Source organism: Halichondria panicea, chromosome 11, assembly GCF_963675165.1.
Source record: "Halichondria panicea chromosome 11, odHalPani1.1, whole genome shotgun sequence".
Classification (NCBI taxonomy): Eukaryota; Metazoa; Porifera; class Demospongiae; order Suberitida; family Halichondriidae; genus Halichondria; species Halichondria panicea.
In genome coordinates this window covers 4,199,406-4,222,890 of record NC_087387.1, presented here as the reverse complement: position 1 = coordinate 4,222,890, position 23,485 = coordinate 4,199,406, and the positions used below count along the sequence as shown (strand labels likewise).

General features: G+C 40.0%; 2 protein-coding genes, 1 long non-coding RNA gene and 1 pseudogene across 4 annotated transcripts in view; 2 read left to right on the top strand and 2 right to left on the bottom strand.

The window, feature by feature from the left end:
- LOC135344345 (ankyrin repeat domain-containing protein 17-like) overlaps positions 1-3,631 on the top strand; it is a 137,483-nt gene extending 133,852 nt beyond the window's left edge. The window contains exon 49 of the mRNA XM_064541531.1: positions 3,525-3,631. Coding sequence (XP_064397601.1) covers positions 3,525-3,549 — 25 coding nt within the window. The 3' untranslated portion in view covers positions 3,550-3,631. The remainder of the gene's footprint in view (positions 1-3,524) is intronic.
- Positions 1-23,485, bottom strand: part of LOC135344351 (dynein beta chain, ciliary-like) — a 161,637-nt pseudogene that overhangs the window by 45,788 nt on the left and 92,364 nt on the right.
- Positions 1-23,485, top strand: part of LOC135344349 (ankyrin repeat domain-containing protein 17-like) — an 87,237-nt gene that overhangs the window by 13,079 nt on the left and 50,673 nt on the right. The window contains exons 1-9 of one of the 2 annotated variants that reach the window (XM_064541557.1): positions 4,327-4,421; positions 13,672-13,770; positions 13,851-13,949; positions 14,987-15,085; positions 15,214-15,312; positions 16,932-17,030; positions 19,266-19,364; positions 19,522-19,620; positions 19,723-19,821. In XM_064541557.1, coding sequence (XP_064397627.1) covers positions 4,341-4,421; positions 13,672-13,770; positions 13,851-13,949; positions 14,987-15,085; positions 15,214-15,312; positions 16,932-17,030; positions 19,266-19,364; positions 19,522-19,620; positions 19,723-19,821 — 873 coding nt within the window. In that variant the 5' untranslated portion in view covers positions 4,327-4,340. Of the gene's footprint in view, positions 1-1,726; positions 2,381-3,322; positions 3,422-4,326; positions 4,422-13,671; positions 13,771-13,850; positions 13,950-14,986; positions 15,086-15,213; positions 15,313-16,931; positions 17,031-19,265; positions 19,365-19,521; positions 19,621-19,722; positions 19,822-23,485 lie in introns of those variants that run through there. The other variant, XM_064541555.1, reaches the window with a different exon arrangement.
- LOC135344369 (uncharacterized) lies at positions 10,840-11,512 on the bottom strand. The gene is made up of 2 exons (XR_010397426.1): positions 11,177-11,512; positions 10,840-11,113 (listed from the first exon to the last, which is right to left on the bottom strand). It is a non-coding gene; the product is annotated as an uncharacterized LOC135344369 (long non-coding RNA).

Below are 23,485 nucleotides of genomic sequence, written 5' to 3'. Positions count from 1 at the left end.
AGTACATCGATTAACCTTGTTTAACTACCCTAAACATCATTTAATCTACTGTACGTCAAGTAATAAACATGCAAGCCATGCGCCCAATTAGATACCATTACCACTACGAAGTTATATGTCACTCTAGGTACTGCTGCAAGTGATGAGTACAGCTACCCATTACCGCAACGCTCCTTGGAGGGTGAGCCGTACCATGACTGAAGGCCGTTAATATGGATAGGAAGCCCCTCTAATTAATTAGAGGGGTGCAACCTCGCTAATCAGATAATGATGAAGCGTTTCTAATAATTATGATGCTCCCCTAATTAAGTACTTGGGGGTAAAGAGGTGGCCTAGCCAACAGTCATAGACAACAAACAAGTCACAATTCTAGCTTTCTATTCTTTTCCACTGTTTTTTTGGTACTGGATCACTTCAGCTGTAAATACGGAGGTTGCCTCGAATAAAGGCCGCGTGTAGTTAGCTAGCTAGCTGCCAACCGTGCAAGTTCAAGCTTCTGTGTAACTTACTGTGTGAAGGCTATCCATGCTATAAACGCAGTGCTGTGGCAGCTAGGTGAGCAGACCCAGAAATTACAAACAGACAAACAGACAAACCAAACGACTACTATACCCGTGGCCGCCCACGCGCGCCTCGGGTAATAAAGGATCATGTGATCCCAAAAAGCACATGGAAAACTTAAACACAAAATGGCGCAGAAATCAACTATGCAGTAAGCAAACGAATATTGTGCATACTAGCATTCTAGAGTGTATAATTGAAGCCTAAACAGCATACATGTACTTAGTAATTGTACAAATTATTTCTCCTACAATTCTAAACCTGTATATGTGTAACTGAGATAATAATTATATATATGTTATAATTATTTTGTTCTTTTACTTTTTAAGTCACAACAGCACAACATATTGTAACAAGTTACAATAATAACTATAACTATAATGTGGCTGCTATTAAAATATGCAACTGGGAATGTGCTAGACGTGTGAAAGATCTTTAACCCACCGTTTCCGATTCTCAAGGTCGTACATTTAGCTACCCCCAGTTGCTATTCCAATGTATTTAACTATAACTACTGCTCTAAGGTGTTTAGCTATAATACGAATATTTCTTCTCAGCATTAATAAGACACAGCGTAAGACAAAATTTACCGTACTTATTCGATTTAAAGCGACACTTTTTAAATAATTACGAAGCCAAAGGTCGTTTTTTTTGGAGGTTGAAAAATTATGTTGAAGTCCTGGTGTCGCATATTTATAGAGGGTCACATCTAATTGGAGGTTACTCTAGCTACTATCCTTGCGGCCTGGAATCGAGGCTGTGATTACCTCTATTTAGGACGCGACATAACGTGAATGCTGCAGTCGCTACTTTTAGAGGTCAGAAAATTGAAAAAGATCGAGGGTGTTGCATATTTGGAGGGTTGCTTTAATTGGAATAAGTACGGTAAACCAATTTTGTTGGACTGCACTACATTTACAAATAACATGGTATGTATATATTCTATGGACTGAAAATCAGTCATCTTCCTGTTTGAGAAATCTTGAATTTTTGAAATGATATGAGTCAGCAAGGTCTCAGCGGACAGATATGCACCCAAAATTGATTTTTTTTTCAATCTCTCAAACACACATACGAACGTACTAGCACCCAAGACATACTGATACCGCTTTACTGTAAACTCATGATTATTTCACTGACACGTACTATAACAATATTTCTACAGGTAGACACTTTTGGTGCTGGAAATGAAGAGATGCTACAAGATTTTAATGCAGACTTGAGTGCTCTGAAACTACAATCTAATGAACCACCTCCCTCGGTGAAGGTAGCAAGCTTAAAAGTTCATTCTGCTGCGTTTAATGGAGAAAGGACTAAACTACGATTTCTAGTTGAAGTGTTTCGTTGCAGTCCTCTAGCTGTTAATAGAGAAGGCAACACGGCTCTTCACACTGCAGCAGCTACTGGTGATGTAATAAGTTTGAAGTACATGATTGAAGATAGGCTAGTCAATGCAGCAACTGAATCTATTAATGGTGAAACACCTCTTCATCATGCTGCTTTCAATGGACACTTGAACATTGTGACGTATCTTGTTGGCACCCAGCAAGTGGACCCACTTGTTCTGGACAACTATCTATCTTCACCACTGCATAAATCTTGTCGAGGTGGTGATTTAAACACTGTAAAGTACCTAATGTACGAGAGTCAGCAACATCAGCCCGTGGATGTTAATGAGCAAACAGCTAATGGGTGGACAATGCTTCATTATGCTGCTTTCTCTGGGAATTCTGAGCTGATTAGTTATCTTCTCACTGGCAATCTCCTCCAAGGTGATACTCCCTCTCTAGGACCATGTGATGTTAACTGTCAAACTGAGGTAAGATGGATTAGCTGTGTGTATGCCTCGAGGTGTAGCCCCACGAGGAATACGGGAATTTATAAGCTGGCCATATGGGTCTGTCAGTGTCTGTGTGTGTATTGCAGTTGTAACTGCTCAAGCAATGCGGGGAAATCTAATCTCTTGTATGAGACAGTAGGCTTCTAGCAACGTTCCTTTGGATTTTGATGTGCTTCTTTCTCGAGTTATGGCTGGTTTGACTCGCATCTTCAGAATCTTTTGTAGCATCATTAATTTTTACTCACTATTCGAGTTAGCATTGGCGCTATAGTCAAAAAGAGCTGCAAAATGTACACTGCCAGAAGCAGCAGCCCTTGTGAACTCTGACATCTTTGCAGCACCCCCTTTTTTTAATTGCCGTAATTAGCTGGTAATTTTCGTGGAGCAAAAAGTAACTTGAATAGCTATTTTCGTAAGTAAAAAATTTCATTTGCAATTGGTTTGTGCAATGTATGTATATAAGAGCTCTTATCCATTTATCTGCCAAATACTTGCAAAATTGTCAATCTGCTGTCTTGCCCGATTCACGTGCAGATTTCTGCATACCCCCATTAAATTGTGTAGATCGTATCGTTCTGGGGCTGACATGTACGAACCATTTAAAAAGAGATTTTTATTGTGAGAATTATTTAGTAAATGCAATTTTAGCTATAATCCCCCCATGACCACTGAAAGTACCGTATGTAACGTCTAATCTTGGGGCAACTTGAAGAGTTTAATTAGGACAATATAGCTAGTAGCTTTATGTTATGTATAGCTTTGACACATCTACGAGGTGCATCAACACTTGCGGTGCTTTCATTAGCTACTAGACACAATTTTGTTTCATTTCAGTGTCTACAAATTATTGGTTACACGTCTGTCAGTTACAAAAATAATGATATGTGATCGTTAAAACGTGACTTTATGTACTATTAATAGGATGGACGGACTGCTCTCTGGACAGCCAGCTTCAATGGACACAAAGATGTCGCTCACCATTTGATCACTGCTGGAGCCATTGTTGACCTACCAAACACGGTGGGTTCATATCCTACTCTGTATTTATGTACGTATAGAGTGAACGCTGTCTGACAATGTATGTATAGAGTTTACGATAATCTTAGTATACCCTTTCTCACAGAATGGTACCACTCCTCTCATGGTAGCTGCTCAAGAAGGCCATCTCAGTGTTGTGGAACTACTGGTTTCTAAGGGAGCTCAACTCAACAGTCAAAATAAAGTGAGTATAATTTGTTAGTGCGTGCATTGCAGTTCAACGATTACATTGTCAGAATGTTAAGTTTTCATCCCTCGGGCAATTTAAAAGATGGATTTTAGCAAGTCAGCACCCATGCATGTTCAAAGGACCACCATGATTAATACGCATGCACAGATGCCTCCGCTTGATAATGTTATTGTCGATTTAGTGTGTCTTTCACTTGTAATTAGCTCTACACGCGACCTTTATTCTAGGTAGAGCTACACATTTGCAGCTGAGGTGATCATTTACCGGTCTCTAGTAAAAGTAGAATTATAGCTTCTTTATTGTGTGTAACTGAACACTCCTCTGCATGGTTTGTATACATCTATTTATGTCATGCAGCCGAGGGTTAGCATTTTAGTGCTCTAGTTAAATTAGCTGGGGCTATAATAAACGCAATGCATATGCAGCAAAATTACCGTAAGAACGTTATAATATATGTGATCGTTAAAACGCGACTTTACGTACTGTTCATAGAATGGACAGACTGCTCTCTGGACAGCGAGCTTCTATGGACACAAAGATGTCGCTCATTATTTAATCATTACTGGAGCCATTGTTGACCTTCCAGACACGATGGGTTCATATCCTACTCTGTATTTATGTACGTATAGAGTGAACGCTGTCTGATAATGTACGTATAGAGTTTAGATAATCTTAGTATACCCTTTCTCACAGAATGGTACCACTCCTCTCATGGTAGCTGCTCAAGAAGGCCATCTCAGTGTTGTGGAACTACTGGTTTCTAAGGGAGCTCAACTCAACAGTCAAAATAAAGTGAGTATAATTTGTTAGTGCGTGCATTGCAGTTCAACGATTACATTGTCAGAATGTTAAGTTTTCATCCCTCGGGCAATTTAAAAGATGGATTTTAGCAAGTCAGCACCCATGCATGTTCAAAGGACCACCATGATTAATACGCATGCACAGATGCCTCCGCTTGATAATGTTATTGTCGATTTAGTGTGTCTTTCACTTGTAATTAGCTCTACACGCGACTAGGTAGAGCTACACATTTGCAGCTGAAGTGATCATTTACCGGTCTCTAGTAAAAGTAGAATTATAGCTTCTTTATTGTGTGTAGCTGAACACTCCTCTGCATGGTTTGTATACATCTATTTATGTCATGCAGCCGAGGGTTAGCATTTTAGTGCTCTAGTTAAATTAGCTGGGGCTATAATAAACGCAATGCATATGCAGCAAAATTACCGTAAGAATGTTATAATATCTAGCAATAGCTAGTAGCTTTATGTTATGCAGCTTTGACACATCCACCGAGACATCAGCACCTGCGGTACCGACATTATATGCATGTGTCTCTTTTTGTTGGGATAATATTTTGTATAGCGCGAACTTTTAATTTTTTGTAGAAGTGCCTTAATTTCGTAACGTAATTTTGCTCATAAAAAAGTGGAAACTCCATAAAACGGACACCATTGAGGAACAGAGGTATGCTTTGAATCAATTCTTGCTGCAAATGAAACTTGGAGATTTAATAACCGCTTCTCTATAGCTCATACAAGCTTTGAAAGGCTGTAGGGACGAGTTATATACAGTTATGTTTTCATAATTGTGCTAAATAATGCCATCTCAGCAATAATTGTCTGCTAATTATGGGTGTGGCTGTTCGTTCTGGGAGGTTATTTTCCATTATTGCTATATGATTGGGGGACTAGAAAACTGCTCGTTATACGGAGTAGAAAGGTGATCGCTCCTGAGAAGTTGCTTTACATTGAAGTCATTGCAATCATTGTAGTTTCAATCCGGACCTGAGCTCTTGGCCGTTTTATCGTGTGTGGTTACTCTTCGGAGGTGGTCGGTAATGGAGGTTCAACTGTAACAGCAATAATAATTATTATAATTAAAAAATTATTGTACAAAATAAACCAACATAATATAGCTGTACACACACACACACCTCAATGTGGCAGTATGCTCCATGCACTTTTGGAATAGATTCCTTTTAAGAAGATGGGCCCTGCCGCGGTCAGCAGGTATAGTAGTCCGCTGGTTTGTTTGTCTGTATGTAATTCTGAGTCTGGATGCCATATAGGGCGGTTCGTTTACAGCATGGATAGCCTTCACACAGCAAGTTATTGTTGTTGCACATTTTTATGTTAAAGCATCAAAGCTAAGAAGCTTGAACTTGGCCGCAGGGCTTACAAGCAACACGCGGCCTTAATTTGAGACACTTTTTTGGCTGAGGTGATGTTGCTTCTTTAATAATTAAATGAGCCTCCCTCACAGGAGCCATATTTCTAAGTCTCCAGATTTTTTTTGCTGTGATCCTAGTCATGCATGACTGCTAAAACTCTGTTCTCAAAAGTTCCACATGTCTCTACAGCTCTTGTTACTTGCTGCTTAGTTAAAGTTAACACTCTTTCGGTTACTATAGATCTTTATTATTCATGTAAACAGCCGAGGGTTAGCACCTCAGTGCTGTAGTTATAATTATTTATAGCCGTCCTTTTCAAACTAGACACATGCAATGTTGTTTCGTTTTAAAACCATCTGTCAATGACTCTCTTGAGTTTGTCTTTACTTCAGGGGATATATATATATACGCAGTATGGACAGACTGCTACACCATATAGCACGATATTTTGATGAAACTAGTGCCTCTAAAAGCGTGTCATTGAATAAATGTCACCCTATTTGATTAAATGGAGCGTCTTCCGTTAGCGAAGTATTCGTTTACGATTGCTAACCCTTGAGAACAGCAAAAATTAAGCACCTCGAATATTATGCAGTTATCTATGATTATTTTACGTCCTTTTTTCAAAATGGTACTAACCCTTTTATCATTGGGCACTGTCAAGTCTTAGCAGTGGCATCGTCTTCCTCTTCGATTCCCTTCTGCCAACGGAGCTCGACCTGAAGTTAAAAGAGCAGATGCTGTCGCTCTATGGAAAATGCCTGGTAGAAAGACCATAATTATGTACAGCACCAAAAGGGCAGCAGGGACTGTGGGTGCTTTGCAATCGCCTTTTGTGTGTCATTGTTATATGGGGAAGATCCTTCGAGTTTGCTGTTTAACCAGAAGAAGATGCGAGGACATATATTCAGCTGCTTAACACAGGAAAGTTTTCTACCTTTCCCTGCATGTGCCCTGACAAAGAAAGCAAGACGTCCTCTTGAACTATGCCTTGATTAGTTTTTGACATTGATAGTTTAGTTTAATTGTCCCTTCTTCACCATACAAATTTGAAGCATATTATTAATGATTGTTGTTAGTGCTAACAGGATAAATTCTCTCCTATAGTTATTTAGGAGAGACTTAGTGCCCTCAGATATTAAGCATACCCCATATTATTATAGGAGAGACTTCGTGCCCCCAGACATTAGGCATTGTCCATATTATTATAGGAGAGACTTCGTGCCCCCAGACATTAGGCATTGTCCATATTATTATAGGAGAGCTTTAGTGCTGGGCACACCATATTATTCCTATAGTCATATCTGATATAATAGGAAAGGTTTAATGCAAGGGGCATTGCATCCTTCCTAAAGTAATATAGGAGAGTATTAGTGCCCTCAGTCATTAAGAACCTCCCATATTATTATAGGAGAGATTTAGTGCCCTCAATCATTACACATTATCCATATTATTATAGGAGACATTTAGTGCCCTCAATCATTACACATTATCCATATTATCATAGGAGAGACTTAGTGCCGAGCATTATATACCTGGGGAAATTGTTTAATGCACATGCATTATAAAAATGCCTCATAGTATAATATAGGAAAGATATAGTGCCGACGAGCATTAAAGCTCTCCTATATACGTACTTGGGGCACTTTTTTCATTTAGTGACATAATTATTATTATCCGGACTCGAATAACCATTGCACAATGACAATGAATAGACAATGAGCAATGCACTCTCATTTATGACTAATATTTGTGAAACGGCCTTAACCAAGCCTCCGCTTGATAATGTCTTTCACTCTGTCTTTCTGTGTAAGTACCGTGTAATTAGCTCTACACGCGACCTTTATTCGAGGTAAAGCTACACATTTGAAGCTGAGGTGATCCTTTACCGGTCTCTAGTAAAAGTAGAATTGTAGTTTGTTGCTTCTTTATTGTGTGTATGAACACTCCTCTACATGGTTTGTATACATCTATTTATGTCATGCAGCCGAGGATTAGAACTTTAGTGCTCTATAAACGCCTTGTTATGTTTCGGGCATGGGCAGTATATGATCGACTTGTATACAGTATTGATTTTCATGTGTGGCAGTTGTGCATGTGTTCTAGCTTTTCCTCCTCTCCTTGTTTTGTTCCGCCATGCATGGGGGTATATGTACCTCTTTCTTAGGCTATAGAGAGTTGACAGTTCTTCGGTTATGTTGTGTGGGTGGGAAATATTTTTGTTGGTAACAAAGGCGTTCCTCTTCCAGTAGGAGATTTTGCCCTCTGAATTAGATTATGAATTTTTTTTCACATGTTTTCTGGTTGCATGTTCGTATATTCTCTCATGTACTATTGTCTTGGTCTTATTTTAAGTTGGATGTAAACGTTACAGTGTGAGTGGTGATTAGGTCATAATTATTACGGGTACTTCGTAGATTTTGCTTAATACAATAGACTTAGACCGTTACCCCAAAATGCAGTAAAAATGTAAACATATCCTAATTTTCATCACGTTGTTTATTCCTACATGTACAAACCATATTTATGTAATATTGTCCAGTATAATTTCCACTATAATTATACTTTATGGCAGTAAACCTCTGAGGCCAAAGATTTACATTGCCATAAATTCGAATGTAGTGGACTATAAGTGTTATAATTATACCCACTGAAATGAAAAACAATTGCTACCTAAGCTATACCTCACCTTGGATAGAACTAGCTAACAGAACGGCAAGCTTGTTCGTATAGCTTGTAGACATTACTAAGCTTCTATCCAAGCAATGTGAGCCCCACCCATTTTCCAGCCTTAATTCCTGGTGTTTAGCGAGCCCCACCCATCTGTGCCTCGGTGCGCAGCGAGGTAGTTGGTAGTGCGCCTGCGTGTAGACTGCTACAGCTGCTCATGCAAGTGCAACTGGAGATTCTCTGTGGGCTCCTAGTCATGTTTCCATGATTTTGGTTTGTGGCGTGGTGCGTGGTTCTTGAGTTGTGCCTATAGTTCGCTTACTACATGTAGGAGGGTGTAGCAAAATGATTTTCATTTGCTTCATTATACTTGTGCACCCGCATAATGCTCTGCTATTGCTATTGGTTATGCCATATGCCCTGTCTGTGTGCCCTATACGCCATAATTATATACTGCCCTGCTGAGGCTGCTCTATAATGTACTGCTCTATACAGCGACACATGCATCAGTAGTGAATTCCACTCTGACATGGAGTCACGCGGTGAGCACACATTGCCCTGTACTTGATTTGCCCTCACAATTTCGTAAGGCACTTTCCTGGGGGGGCTTACATTACGCTGGTCATAGCGCCAGGATCCGCTCGGTCGAGGACCATACTATTGTACAAATCTCTGCTGACACTGATTTTGCTCCCTATTGGTATTACTTTGCCTCAATCAATAATTATTTTGCAGCAGGCTAATGCAGGGGGTTGGACAATTCGTCAATCCTTCCCAGCATCTTTACTTCGTTCCATAGCGCTCACTTGATCTGTACATGTGTTCATGCTTCAATTCCTTGGGGGTAGGACTTTCGTCCAATGGGCTATGACTGGTGGCTAGGCCACGTCTTTACCCCCAAGTAGTTAATTAGGGGAGCAATATAATTATTAGAAATGTCTTATTATTATTTAACCAGCGGGGTTGCATTCCTCTAATTAATTAGATACGTAACACCGCGCAACTCTCACAAACGCACGAGTATATAGGCATTCGCTCTTTCTCACATGCCATATCTCATTAAACAAGCAAATTTCAAGGCAAACACTGGCCAATAGTACATTGCCCATGGCCACACGGATCACATATTCTGCTCGGCCAACAAACACCATGGCACACCTAAAAGAACAGCATAAAAGTCTAGGCCGTTTGACATAGACTCGCCTTCCTTGGGGTAAGGGACTGGTGGATTGCCTATCTAAGAATTTTGCCGTTACCTGAATCTAGTAATGACCAATCAGAGTGCAGTATCAATGTCATTTGACATTCTTACGCCCACGATTAGTTTCTTTGTGGTAGAATGCATGACAATCAATCAAAATAATGGATGAGCAAGACTGTGCTAGTGCAAAATGAAATGAGCAAGCAGTGACAGCGAGCTTAGCAAAACTTTTAGTATGCAGATGATTTGCACCACTTGTCTTGATCCAGCTTACATTGCTATTTTTGAAATCTAGAGTATGTGGGGATGGACAGTAGCCTTATACTACCAGTTCTCATGATTTCTAGGTTTCTTTGCCACAAACTAAGCAAGAGGAGCTTATTTGTAACCATTTGCAACCCACTCACGTCAGACATTGGTAAAATACAAACCATAGGATGATGTCATACATGATGTCCTGCAACTCATTAAAATTCCATCGGCACAACTCTCAGATACATGTAGGGAATCCACTAGTCCCTTACCCCAAGGAAGGGCTGGCTAGCGAGTCTACGTTCGACATACACTGTTAGTGGAAACGGAACGGGAAACGAGTTTGACCACAGGCTTGGCTGAAAGATCTTGATGCATACATTTTGTAGGAAGTTCTATTGAGTTCTTAAAAAAACCAGACGAGCTTAACAGCTTCCTATGAATAAATTTAGAGAGAAAATCTGCAATACTGACACACACAATATAGTGAGGCCCATCCCGAATGTGGACGGCAGTAGTCATCAACCCTTGATCTTCTCACTAGCCATAATAGCGCTTACTCAGCTGCTGCGATAACCCTTACTACAGTACTACCTCGTGCATTCGAGGCAAACCACCGGGACATTTTTGCCGCAAAATTATCTGGCATAATGTGCACCTTTGTGGGGTCAGTGTTATAGTGGTTCCCTGGTGGCTAGATAAGTCGCGTGGTATAGAGACAGTGGCTAGATAAGTCGCGTGGTCATTATTCGTGGTTTGATGTTGCTTGTGGACCAAGAGTGAAAGTTTACTATCTAAAAGGAAGTTTGAACTTTATTTATATTACAGCACAGCCTCGACTTTGAGAGTGCTCTATCCGTTTCTAATCCCTGATAATTATAACGATCTCCACACTGGACATCCAGTGGCGGATCCAGCTCAGGTGTATTAAGGCACGTCCAGAATCAAGAACAGCCAACGTCACATAATTATATCAAAAAGTATTCAATATTAAACATAGTAATTGCACATTTTGTTTTGTCATAATAATTTAAGTTTCCTTAATGAAAAAAAGATCATGTGACTATCATGTGACCAATTAACATGAAATTTCCTTGTAAAACTAAATTATAAAAAAACCATTTGTTCCAGCTTAGTTAGATCCTATCTTTTCTTGGAATCCTGATGTACATATCATATACTGATGAAATCCTGCTGCGCAAAAGCAGATTCATAGGTAATCATGGTCTACACAAACAACATGCTAAGATTTACCTAAATTGTCCCCGAGATCTCCTAACATTTTTGTTGCACTCTGTCTTGCGCAGCAGGAAACAAGTTCTCTACTATCTAATAGTCTTAGTTAAGGCCTTTAATAACTACTAGGTAGCTTACAACAAATAGTTTTTCAGAGTTTTACACGATCAACTAGCTACGGTCAACTTCAGAAAGCTAAGTACAGTGTCATGTGACTGAAGCTCCACCCCCACTAGTAATTGCAGATGTTTTCCACCCACGCACGTGATAAACATTCCAATGCGATGACACTTGTGTATGAATATCATTATAACAAAATTCCTTGTAATTTTAATTTGGACAGTCCTTAATGCCCCTGAGAGTGCAGGGCACAAGGGGAATGTGCTCCCCCCCCCCTTTCCGACCAGCTCGAATAAAACTAGCTCACGAAGTGGTTGTGGCTTAGAGAAGCAGGACCAGCAATCAATTATAGCAGAATGCAGAATAGCAGAAGATCTCTAGTTGTAGACTTTTGAAGAGCAATATGATATCATCTATTTCTGCTATCTCCTGCTACTATGTATAGCCCCGTTTACACGAGGCCTTTAATCCGAGTTGGAATCCGGATTAAACCTAACCGCGTTTGTGTAAACGGCCCTTATCGGGGTTCTAATCCGGATTAGCCAACCCACCTTTGGAGGTGGTTCAGATTGTGTCAGAAGCGGTTTAGCTGTGAGTAAGCACAAAGGGCTAATTCTGAGGTGTTGTACATGTTCGTGGGTGTTTCTAGAGTAAGCCTGTAGCTTCCTATCAGTCCAATGTTTGCGCAAATGAAATTAGTGATCATTTGACTATGCCCACTACTCAGAAAAATCTGACCCGGATTCGACCCGGATTAGGTGTCGTGTAAACGGGGCTTATGTCATACTGTCATCAATCAATCCATGATCAGAAAAGCTACACTGATTGGGCTTTAAAAAATCTGTTGACCTTTTTTTTAGTGAACATTTTCTTCAAACTGCACCCCCTTTTCAAAATTCCTGGATCCGCCCCTGACAACCCCTGCTTGGACCAAAAATCTCAAGCCGCCCTGCAACGCGTTTTTTACTAGGATCCGGTACTACCCAATCCCACAGCATACGTTCTCGTAAAATTAACGCTGTTAACTTGGCTCACATTATGCTCTGAGCGGCTACACAGCGAAACATATCTGTAGCCAATCCACTCTGACAAGGAGTCACGCTGCGAGCACACATTGCCCTGTACTCAATTTGCCCCGGTTTACTTCCCAATTTCGTAATGTGCTTTCCTGAGGGCTGGTCATAGCACTAGGATCAGCACGGTCGAGGACCTTACTATCGTATTAAAATCTCTAGGTGCATGCTGACACTGATCCTTGCTTCCTATATTGGTTATCACTTGTCTCGATCAATAATTATTATGCAACGTGCTAACGCAGTCATCAGTCATGGTCCAGCTCACCCTCCAAGGAGTGTTGCGGTAATGGGATATAAGTTTGTACGTGTAGTTAGCAAGGTTAGCATATGTTTCTCGGAGTACTGAGATTAACAATGAAATATTCATACTGTACTATGTATTGAAATGAAAATACTAATAAAGAATTATCATAGAGCAAAGTGTAAGCCTCGATTTGAGGCCGAGGGTATATTCGAATGAAAACTCGCTGTTCGCGATTAAACGCCCAGTCCCCTAATAAGCTTAAACTTCTAAGGGTGGAGATATTCTCGCGATGGTACGGTAGACATATGGCTAGAAAGTTTGGGACTGATAATTATGCCTTGTTCGCATGCGCAATGGTGCGTTGCAAAACTTGTCTTAGTCTAATATTGTTGCAAGTATAGTTAGCTCTGCACTAGATTCTACGCTAGCTGCAAGAGTGGGAAAAGAGCTGCAAGGCTGCACTGTTTCAATGAGAGCATGCGTATATAGCAGTTAATTATGGACTTTTTTTTTATTTTGGCAATCTTTTTAGCAATAATCACAGTTGATCAATTCACACCATTCCCTATAGCTGCATGTTGTACCCCACCCTTCTGTCATGCATGCCCTTGGCAACAAGTGTCTAGCTTCTTTTTGGCTGGTAGTACAGTACGCTCTCAAGGCAAGGGAGTTCATGAGGAATGCAGAGTTTATGGTAGTTAAACCACACCCAATTTCTATGATACAGACCCGGTATAAATTATTTTGAACATCATTTTAGCATAGATGATACAGTACTAAATACCATCCCCAGCTTGCTATGCCCCTACCATACGCCCTGCCCTGCCCTAATTATTGTGCCTCGGTGCGCAGCGAGGTAGTTGGTAGTGCACCTGTGTTGTGCCTATAGTTCGCTTACTAGCTAGGAGAGTGTAGCAAAATGAATTTATACTTCATTCTCACATGATGGTATATTTCTGAGGTGGACCGTAATCCAATACACAATTTTGTTTCATTTCGGTGTCTACAAATTATTGGTTACACACTGAATGTCTGTCAGTTATTAATTTTGTCACTTTATGTACTATTAATAGAATGGACAGACTGCTCTCTGGACAGCGAGCTTCAATGGGCACAAAGATGTCGCTCACCATTTGATCACTGCTGGAGCCATTGTTGACCTACCAGAGACGGTAGGTTCATATCCTAGTAACTGAATATCCATGTACCATAATTATAGTGAAACACTGTCCGTGATATTCCTTTCTCACAGGATGGTTTCACTCCCCTCATGGCAGCTGCTCAACAAGGTCATCTCAGTGTTGTGGAACTACTGGTTTCTGTGAGGGCTCAAGTCAACAATCAGAATAAAGTGAGCAATTGGTTTGTGCAATGTATGTAGGGCTCTTAAAAATAATTGTGTACATCGTTACGGTATCGCTTTAGGGCTAAATTAAGTATATACAAACCTATAATATAAATTATAGCTATCCTTTTTTCATACTAGCTAGACATGATGTTTTCAGTGCCTATAATATTATATACTGTCGCACGCTGCATGTTCGCGAGTGCGCATTTTCGATATTTACCCTTAGCTTGGCTTTTAATATTGGTGTTTCTATACCAGGAAACCACACCCACCAATAGCTTGCATGCCAGTGCGTGGGAGTTTATCCCAGTTTTAATTTTTAAGTTAATTGCTCTGCCTGCCCTCAAAAAACGCGAAATTTTGCACCTCTTTCAATTTCCCGCTATAGGGTATTAGTTTGTCTCTCCATATAATTGCCAACTATTACTAATACACTGCACTGGTTAACAGGAAGGTACTACTGCTCTCTACTGGGCTAGTCGTAAAGAACATCTCAAGATAGGGCATCTATTGTTATGCTCGGATCCCTAATACCCTGCCCGGAAAAATTTTCACGAGTGCACATTTTCGCTATTTATCCTTAGCGTGGCTTCTAATAGTCGTGTTTCCATGCTAGGAAACCACACCCACCAATAGCTTGCATGCCAGTGCGTGGGAGTTTATCCCAGTTGATGCAGCAGCCATTAATTTTAGACTTTGTACTCCTGGCATCCTTTTTAGCATCAACCATGGTCGATTATTTCCCACTCTTCAAGTTTCACTGTGATTAGCATGCAGTAAAATTACCGTAAGAACATTATGATTATAGATACCTGTGTGGACAATAATATTATAGCTAGTAGCTTTATGTTATGTATAGCTTTGATACATCTACGAGGTGCACCAACACTTGCGGTGCTTTCATTAGCTACTAGACACAATTTTGTTTCATTTCAGTGTCTACAAATTATTGGTTACACACTGAATGTCTGTCAGTTATTAATTTTGTAAAAAATAATGATATGTGATCGTTAAAACGTGACTTTACGTACTATTAATAGAATGGACGGACTGCTCTTTTGACAGCGAGCTTGAATGGACACAAAGATGTCGCTCACGATTTGATCACTGCTGGAGCCATTGTTGACCTTCCAGACACGGTGGGTTCATATCCTACTCTGTATTTATGTACGTATATATTTAACACTGTCTGATAAAGTACGTATAGAATTTGTGATAATCTTATGATAATGTAGTTTAGATAATCTTGGTATACCCCTTCTCACAGGATGGTACCACTCCTCTCATGGCAGCTGCTCAAGAAGGTCATCTCAGTGTTGTGGAACTACTGATTTCTATGGGGGCTCAAGTCAACAATCAGAGCAATGTGAGTTCATATCCCATTGGCATGTACCAAGGGCGTATACAGAGAAGAGGGCATGCAACTCACCCTATTCTCAGAATCATCCGACTTCGTATTGAGCTATTTTTAGAACTGCCCACAAAAACGCCCACGCGTAACCTTTGACCGCACAAGGTAAATTAAAGTACCGTATATGCTCGATCAGAGGCCGCTCTTGTATAAAGGCCGCACTCAAATAGTAGCCTCCCTTGCTAGCAAAATTAAACATTTAGTAGCCGCTCTCAAATAGTAGCCTCAGTGAACTTTAACTCTAGCATTTCTGCACGTACGTGGCAGCCAACAAAAATTATTGCTAGCAGCTAGCTACATGTATGTAGCTACAAGTAGCAGCTTGTTAGTGCTTCACAAAGACTTTCTCATGGCAGAGTTCAAGTTTATGCAGGTGAAAACAACTTTTGATGACAAACTAAATTATCTGGAGCTAATAAACGCCGCTCTTGAACAGTGGCCTCTCTTGAATTGTAGCCTCCTCTTCCAGCAAAATGAAACATTTAGTAGCCGCGGCTCCTGATCAAGCATATACGGTATATATATCTGCAGGTACTGCTAGCTAGCTCGATTGCAGCATAGAAAAACTAGTTGTCAGCAGCAGTATGGCTCGTACTAGCAGTGTCAAAGGCAAAGGCAAGCCATCCAACAGTTGCAACTCCAGGAAGATGAAACCTAGGTACAATAAACCTGTCTTCCTGAGTCTCTAGTACTTCTTAACAATGCGCCAAGCACTTAACTTCCCGCTCGAAGGGCCTGGCTGGACTAGGACTGGTCATGACACTTCTCTACTTCACTGTTAGCTAGCTATCTAGCTAGCAAAGGCAGCTCTGATGTACACGCCCATAATTATAACTCCGTAAATAACACTGCCCACTTGTTCACGTCCGTATACTGGATTTTATTTTTAGCATATCCGGTCTCTGATACGAAGTCGGATGAGTACGTAGGGTACATAGTGAGTTGCATGCCCTCTTCTCTGTATATGCCCTTGCATGTACATATAGAGTTTATGTACTTCATTCTCACATGATGGTATATTTTTCTGAGGTGGACCGTAATCCAATACATACAATACAATGGATACATACTTTTTACAATGAATAAAGCATCTTAGCTATTATATTAAATACGTCAATCCTTCCCAGCATCTTTACTTTGTTCCATAGAGCTCACTTGATCTGTACATGTGTTCATGCTTCAATTCCTTGGGCGTAGGACTTTCATCCGATGGGCTATAACTGGTGGCTATAGGCCACGTCTTTACCCCCAAGTAGTTAATTAGGGGAGCAATATAGAGGAATGCATAATTATTATTTAACCAGCGGGGTTGCATTCCTCTAGTTAATTAGAGGGGATGCCTGATCCTATAATTAACAGTCATCAGTTATGGTTCGGCTCACACTCCAAGGAGCGTTGCGGTAATGGGTATATATGTTGTTTGTTCGTATAGCTAGCAAGGGTATAGCATCATTATGTTTCTCGGAGTACCGAGAATGTTTTCAGTGCCTATAATATTATACAAACTATTTGTCACACGCTGTAGCGAAAAATATAATTGCCAACTATTACCAATACACTGCACTGGTTAACAGAAAGGTGCTACTGCTCTCTACTTGGCTAGTAGTAAAGGACATCTCAAGATAGTGCAGCAACTCATTGACAGTGGAGCAGATGTTCATGTACAAAAACAAGTAAGTGCTCCAGACACTTTTGTACTGATGCAGCAACCATTAATTTAGACTTTGTACTCTCGGCATCCTTTTTAGCATAAACCATGGGTCGATTATTTCCCACTCTTTGAATTTGTGATTAACAGATTAGCATGCAGTAAAAATATACCTGTGTGTATTAGCGATAGCTACGTAGTAGCTTTATTTTATTAGTAAAACCAGTAGGTTTTACATAGGATTGTCAGTGGGTTTGCCCGTGTTTAGCAATATTTCACTTATTTTGACTCGTGTTCAAACTGTTCTATCTCTACAGGGAAAGGCCACATCAAGAAACTGAATGGACAGATAGTTATGCCTCGGTGCGCATGCGCAAGCGAGGTATATGGTAGTGTGTTTGTGTGTCTGTCTGTGTGTGTGTGTAGACTGCTACAGCTGCACAAGGATCAATGAAGTGCAAGTAAGAGTTTCTATAGGCTTCTAGTCATGTTTTCTTGGATTTTAATTCGTGGATTTGCAAAATAAAGCTTCGTTCTCGAGTTATGCCTAGTTTTGCTTACTTGGAATGCCATTGCAGCCCACGTAGCTCAACTTGTTTACCGAGTGTTGCTACTCTACTTAGTAGTTAGCTCTGCACTAGAACGCTAGCTATTGGTAGCTGCAAGAGTGAGAAGAGAGCTGCAAGGCTCTGCTAATGCAGCCATTAATTTTAGACTTGAACTTTTGGCATCGATCGTTTTTAACAACAATCATGGTCGATCATTACCCACTCTCTGAGTTTTTGCATGCAGCAAAATTAAATTGTTTTATCATGTGCATAAAAGCTATTAGTAGCTTTATGTTATGTAGCTTTGGCATCTCCACCGAGGCATCAGCACCTGTGGTGCTTTCATTTAATTAGCCTTTTCCCTCTTTGTATCTCTCATTTCATAATCCATGAATGTTTTAAATGTATGAATATTGTCATTTTAAAAATTGCACTATTTCTACATTTCACCGCTCGTTGTCTGACTGACTAAGTAAGTAAGTAAGTGAGTGAGTGAGTAAGTTTCTTGCCCAGCATTTACTCCAAGTACTGCCCTCTCCAGGACATTCTGTACAGGGTTTCCAAACGACTACAACCTGGATTACAAAGCGCTTCTTCAGATTTGCGATTGCTTCCACGAGGCAGATGACCTCTCAGTCTCGATTTCTCTTACCTAGACAATTTCGCCATCTTTAATGACTCAGCAATTGCGTTGTGGTCAAAATAGATAGGCGTGGCTAAGAAACCGTGTGCCTAAAATCAGTGCAGTGCTTTTCCAGAGCCTGAGGTACGTGTTGCTTTTCTTCACACTGTTCAGCTCTAGCTCCCTTTCTCTGACAAGCATGCTATATGCACTGGCTATATATCATGCTCTTAAAATGGCTGTCATTTAATACTGATTCACAAATTCAACATATCAAGCATCATTACTATAATTATTAGTCCAGAGATATTCGAGAAGATATCTAATTAGTCCTGTCTTCTCTTCTTGAACTTCTGTACTGCCTCTTGACGTTCCACTTGTACTGAAAAAGAAAGGGAATCCGACTAGAAAAACATTTGCAATGTGAAAAATTGCTAGGATTGGCCAGGGGAACCACAAAAAAGCGTGGAAACAAGAAATCCGACGAGAGCATAACTCCATTCCGTTACAACGTCATGAACATGTACAATACATAGTATATAGACTGTGTTCCAGATCCATCTACCAGCTTCCATCCACCACATCATTCCATGCAGGTCACCAGTACGGTCCGTGCATGTTACTACGCATGGATGGACTGTGTGTACCTGTGCTCAACACTGCAGTATTAGGAACATCAATTCATCACAAATCATCATGATTATATGCCCGCACATTCCAAAATGGATGTATAATAAAAGGATTGGTCATCACCCCACCAGTAAAAATTGCGTATTTATATTATATTGGCCGGGAAAACATGGAAAACTACCAGTACATGTGATTGACGTTGTAACGGATTGGAGTTATGCTCTCGTCGGATTTCTTGTTTCCACGCTTTTTTGTGGTTCCCCTGGCCAATCCTAGCAATTTTTCACATTGCAAATGTTTTTCTAGTCGGATGTAGCTTTGATTCTACCGAGCCATTGTTGACCTACCAATCACAGTGGGTTCATATCCTACTCTGTATGTATGTACGTATAGAGTGAACGCTGTCTGATAATGTACGTATATAGAGTTTACGATAATCTTGGTATACCCCTTCTCACAGAATGGTTTCACTCCTCTAATGGTAGCTGCTCAAAAAGGCCATCTCAGTGTTGTGGAACTACTGGTTTCTATGGGGGCTCAAGTTAACAATCAGAGCAATGTGAGTTCATATCCCATTGGCATGTACGTATAGAGTTTATGTACTTCATTCTCACATGATGGTATATTTCTGAGGTGGACCGTAATCCAATACATACAATACATACTTTTTACAATGAATAAAGCATCTTAGCTATTATATTCTATTCTATTAATAGAATGGACGGACTGCTCTCTGGACAGCCAGCCTCGATGGAAACAAAGATGTTGCTCACCATTTGATCACTGCTGGAGCCATTGTTGACCTACCAAACACGGTGGGTTCATATCCTACTCTGTATGTATTACGTATAGAGTGAACACTGTCTGATAATATATGTATAGAGTTTACGATAATCTTGGTATACCCTTTCTCACAGAATGGTACCACTCCTCTCATGGTAGCTGCTCAAGAAGGCCATCTCAGTGTTGTGGAACTACTGGTTTCTAAGGGAGCTCAACTCAACAGTCAAAATAAAGTGAGTATAATTTGTTAGTGCGTGCATTGCAGTTCAACGATTACATTGTCAGAATGTTAAGTTTTCATCCCTCGGGCAATTTAAAAGATGGATTTTAGCAAGTCAGCACCCATGCATGTTCAAAGGACCACCATGATTAATACGCATGCACAGATGCCTCCGCTTGATAATGTTATTGTCGATTTAGTGTGTCTTTCACTTGTAATTAGCTCTACACGCGACCTTTATTCTAGGTAGAGCTACACATTTGCAGCTGAGGTGATCATTTACCGGTCTCTAGTAAAAGTAGAATTATAGCTTCTTTATTGTGTGTAACTGAACACTCCTCTGCATGGTTTGTATACATCTATTTATGTCATGCAACAGCCGAGGGTTAGCACTTTAGTGCTCTAGTTAAATTAGCTGGGGCTATAATAAACGCAATGCATATGCAGCAAAATTACCGTAAGAACGTTATAATATCTAGCAATAGCTAGTAGCTTTATGTTATGTAGCTTTGACACATCCACCGAGACATCAGCACCTGCGGTACCGACATTATATGCATGTGTCTCTTTTTGTTGGGATAATATTTTGTATAGCGCGAACTTTTAATTTTTTGTAGAAGTGCCTTAATTTCGTAACGTAATTTTGCTCATAAAAAAGTGGAAACTCCATAAAACGGACACCATTGAGGAACAGAGGTATGCTTTGAATCAATTCCTGTTGCAAATGAAACTTGGAGATTTAATAACCGCTTCTCTATAGCTCATACAAGCTTTGAAAGGCTGTAGGGACGAGTTATATACAGTTATGTTTTCATAATTGTGCTAAATAATGCCATCTCAGCAATAATTGTCTGCTAATTATGGGTATGGCTGTTCGTTCTGGGAGGTTATTTTCCATTATTGCTATATGATTGGGGGACTAGAAAACTGCTCGTTATATGGAGTAGAAAGGTGATCGCTACTGAGAAGTTGCTTTACATTGAAGTCATTGCAATCATTGTAGTTTCAATCCGGACCTGAGCTCTTGGCCGTTTTATCGTGTGTGGTTACTCTTCGGAGGTGGTCGGTAATGGAGGTTCAACTGTAACAGCAATAATAATTATTATATTGTACAAAATAAACCAACATAATATAGCTGTACGCACACACACACCTCAATGTGGCAGTATGCTCCATGCACTTTTGGAATAGATTCCATTTAAGAAGATGGGCCCTGCCGCGGTCAGCAGGTATAGTAGTCCGCTGGTTTGTTTGTCTGTATGTAATTCTGAGTCTGGATGCCATATAGGGCGGTTCGTTTACAGCATGGGTAGCCTTCACACAGCAAGTTATTGTTGTTGCACATTTTTATGTTAAAGCATCAAAGCTAAGAAGCTTGAACTTGGCCGCAGGGCTTACAAGCAACACGCGGCCTTAATTTGAGACACTTTTTTGGCTGAGGTGATGTTGCTTCTTTAATAATTAAATGAATCTACCTCACAGGAGCCATATTTCTAAGTCTCCAGATTTTTTTTGCTGTGATCCTAGTCATGCATGACTGCTAAAACTCTGTTCTCAAAAGTTTCCACATGTCTCTACAGCTCTTGTTACTTGCTGCTTAGTTAAAGTTAACACTCTTTCGGTTACTATAGATCTTTATTATTCATGTAAACAGCCGAGGGTTAGCACCTCAGTGCTGTAGTTATAATTATTTATAGCCGTCCTTTTCAAACTAGACACATGCAATGTTGTTTTGTTTTAAAACCATCTATCAATGACTCTATTGACTTTGTCTGTACTTCAGGGGATATATATACGCAGTATGGACAGACTGCTATACCATATAGCACGATATTTTGATGAAACTAGTGCCTCTAAAAGCGTGTCGTTGAATAAATGTCACCCTATTTGATCAAATGGAGCGTCTTCCGTTAGCGAAGTATTCGTTTAGGATTGCTAACCCTTGAAAACAGCAAAAATTAAGCGCCTCGAATATTATGCAGTTATCTATGATTATTTTACGTCCTTTTTTCAAAATGGTACTAACCCTTTTATCATTGGGCACTGTCAAGTCTTAGCAGTGGCATCGTCTTCCTCTTCGATTCCCTTCTGCCAAAGGAGCTTGACCTGAAGTTAAAAGAGCAGATGCTGTCGCTCTATATGGAAAATGCCTGGTAGAAAGACCATAATTATGTACAGCGCCAAAAGGGCAGCAGGGACTGTGGGTGCTTTGCAATCGCCTTTTGTGTGTCATTGTTATATGGGGAAGATCCTTCGAGTTTGCTGTTTAACCAGAAGAAGATGCGAGGACATATATTCAGCTGCTTAACACAGGAAAGTTTTCTACCTTTCCCTGCATGTGCCCTGACAAAGAAAGCAAGACGTCCTCTTGAACTATGCCTTGATTAGTTTTTGACATATTGATAGTTTAGTTTAATTGTCCCTTCTTCACCATACAAATTTGAAGCATATTATTAATGATTGTTGTTAGTGCTAACAGGATAAATTCTCTCCTATAGTTATTTAGGAGAGACTTAGTGCCCTCAGATATTAAGCATACCCCATATTATTATAGGAGAGACTTCGTGCCCCCAGACATTAGGCATTGTCCATATTATTATAGGAGAGCTTTAGTGCTGGGCACACCATATTATTCCTATAGTCATATCTGATAATAGGAAAGGTTTAATGCAAGGGGCATTGCATCCTTCCTAAAGTAATAATTATAGGAGAGTATTAGTGCCCTCAGTCATTAAGAACCTCCCATATTATTATAGGAGAGACTTAGTGCCATCAATCATTACACATGATCCATATTATTATAGGAGAGATTTAGTGCCATCAATCATTACACATAATCCATATTATTATAGGAGAGATTTAGTGCCGAGCATTATATACCTGGGGAAATTGTTTAATGCACATGTATTATAAAAATGCCTCATAGTATAATATAGGAAAGATATAGTGCCGACGAGCATTAAAGCTCTCCTATATATTTGGGGCACTTTTTTCATTTAGTGACATAATTATTATCCGGACTCGAATAACCATTACACAATGACAATAAATAGACAATGAGCAATGCACTCTCATTTATGACTAATATTTGTGAAACGGCCTTAACCAAGCCTCCGCTTGATAATGTCTTTCACTCTGTCTTTCTGTGTAAGTACCGTGTAATTAGCTCTACACGCGACCTTTATTCGAGGTAAAGCTACACATTTGAAGCTGAGGTGATCCTTTACCGGTCTCTAGTAAAAGTAGAATAGTAGCTTGTTACTTCTTTATTGTGTATATGAACACTCCTCTACATGGTTTGTATACATCTATAGATGTATGTAGAGGAGTGTTATATAGTTGTGCATGTGTTCTGGCTTTTCCTCCTCTCCTTGTTTTGTTCCGCCATGCATGGGGGTATATATGTATCTTTTTCTTAGGCTATAGAGAGTTGACAGTTCTTCGGTTATCTTGTGTGGGTGGGAAATATTTTTGCTGGTAACAAAGGCGTTCCTCTTCCAGTAGGAAATTTTGCCCTCTGAATTAGATTATGAATTTTTTTTCACATGTTTTCTGGTTGCATGTTCGTATATTCTCTCATGTACTATTGTCTTGATCTTATTTTAAGTTGGATGTCAAACGTTACAGTGTGAGTGGTGATTAGGTCATAATTATTACGGGTACTTCATAGATTTTGC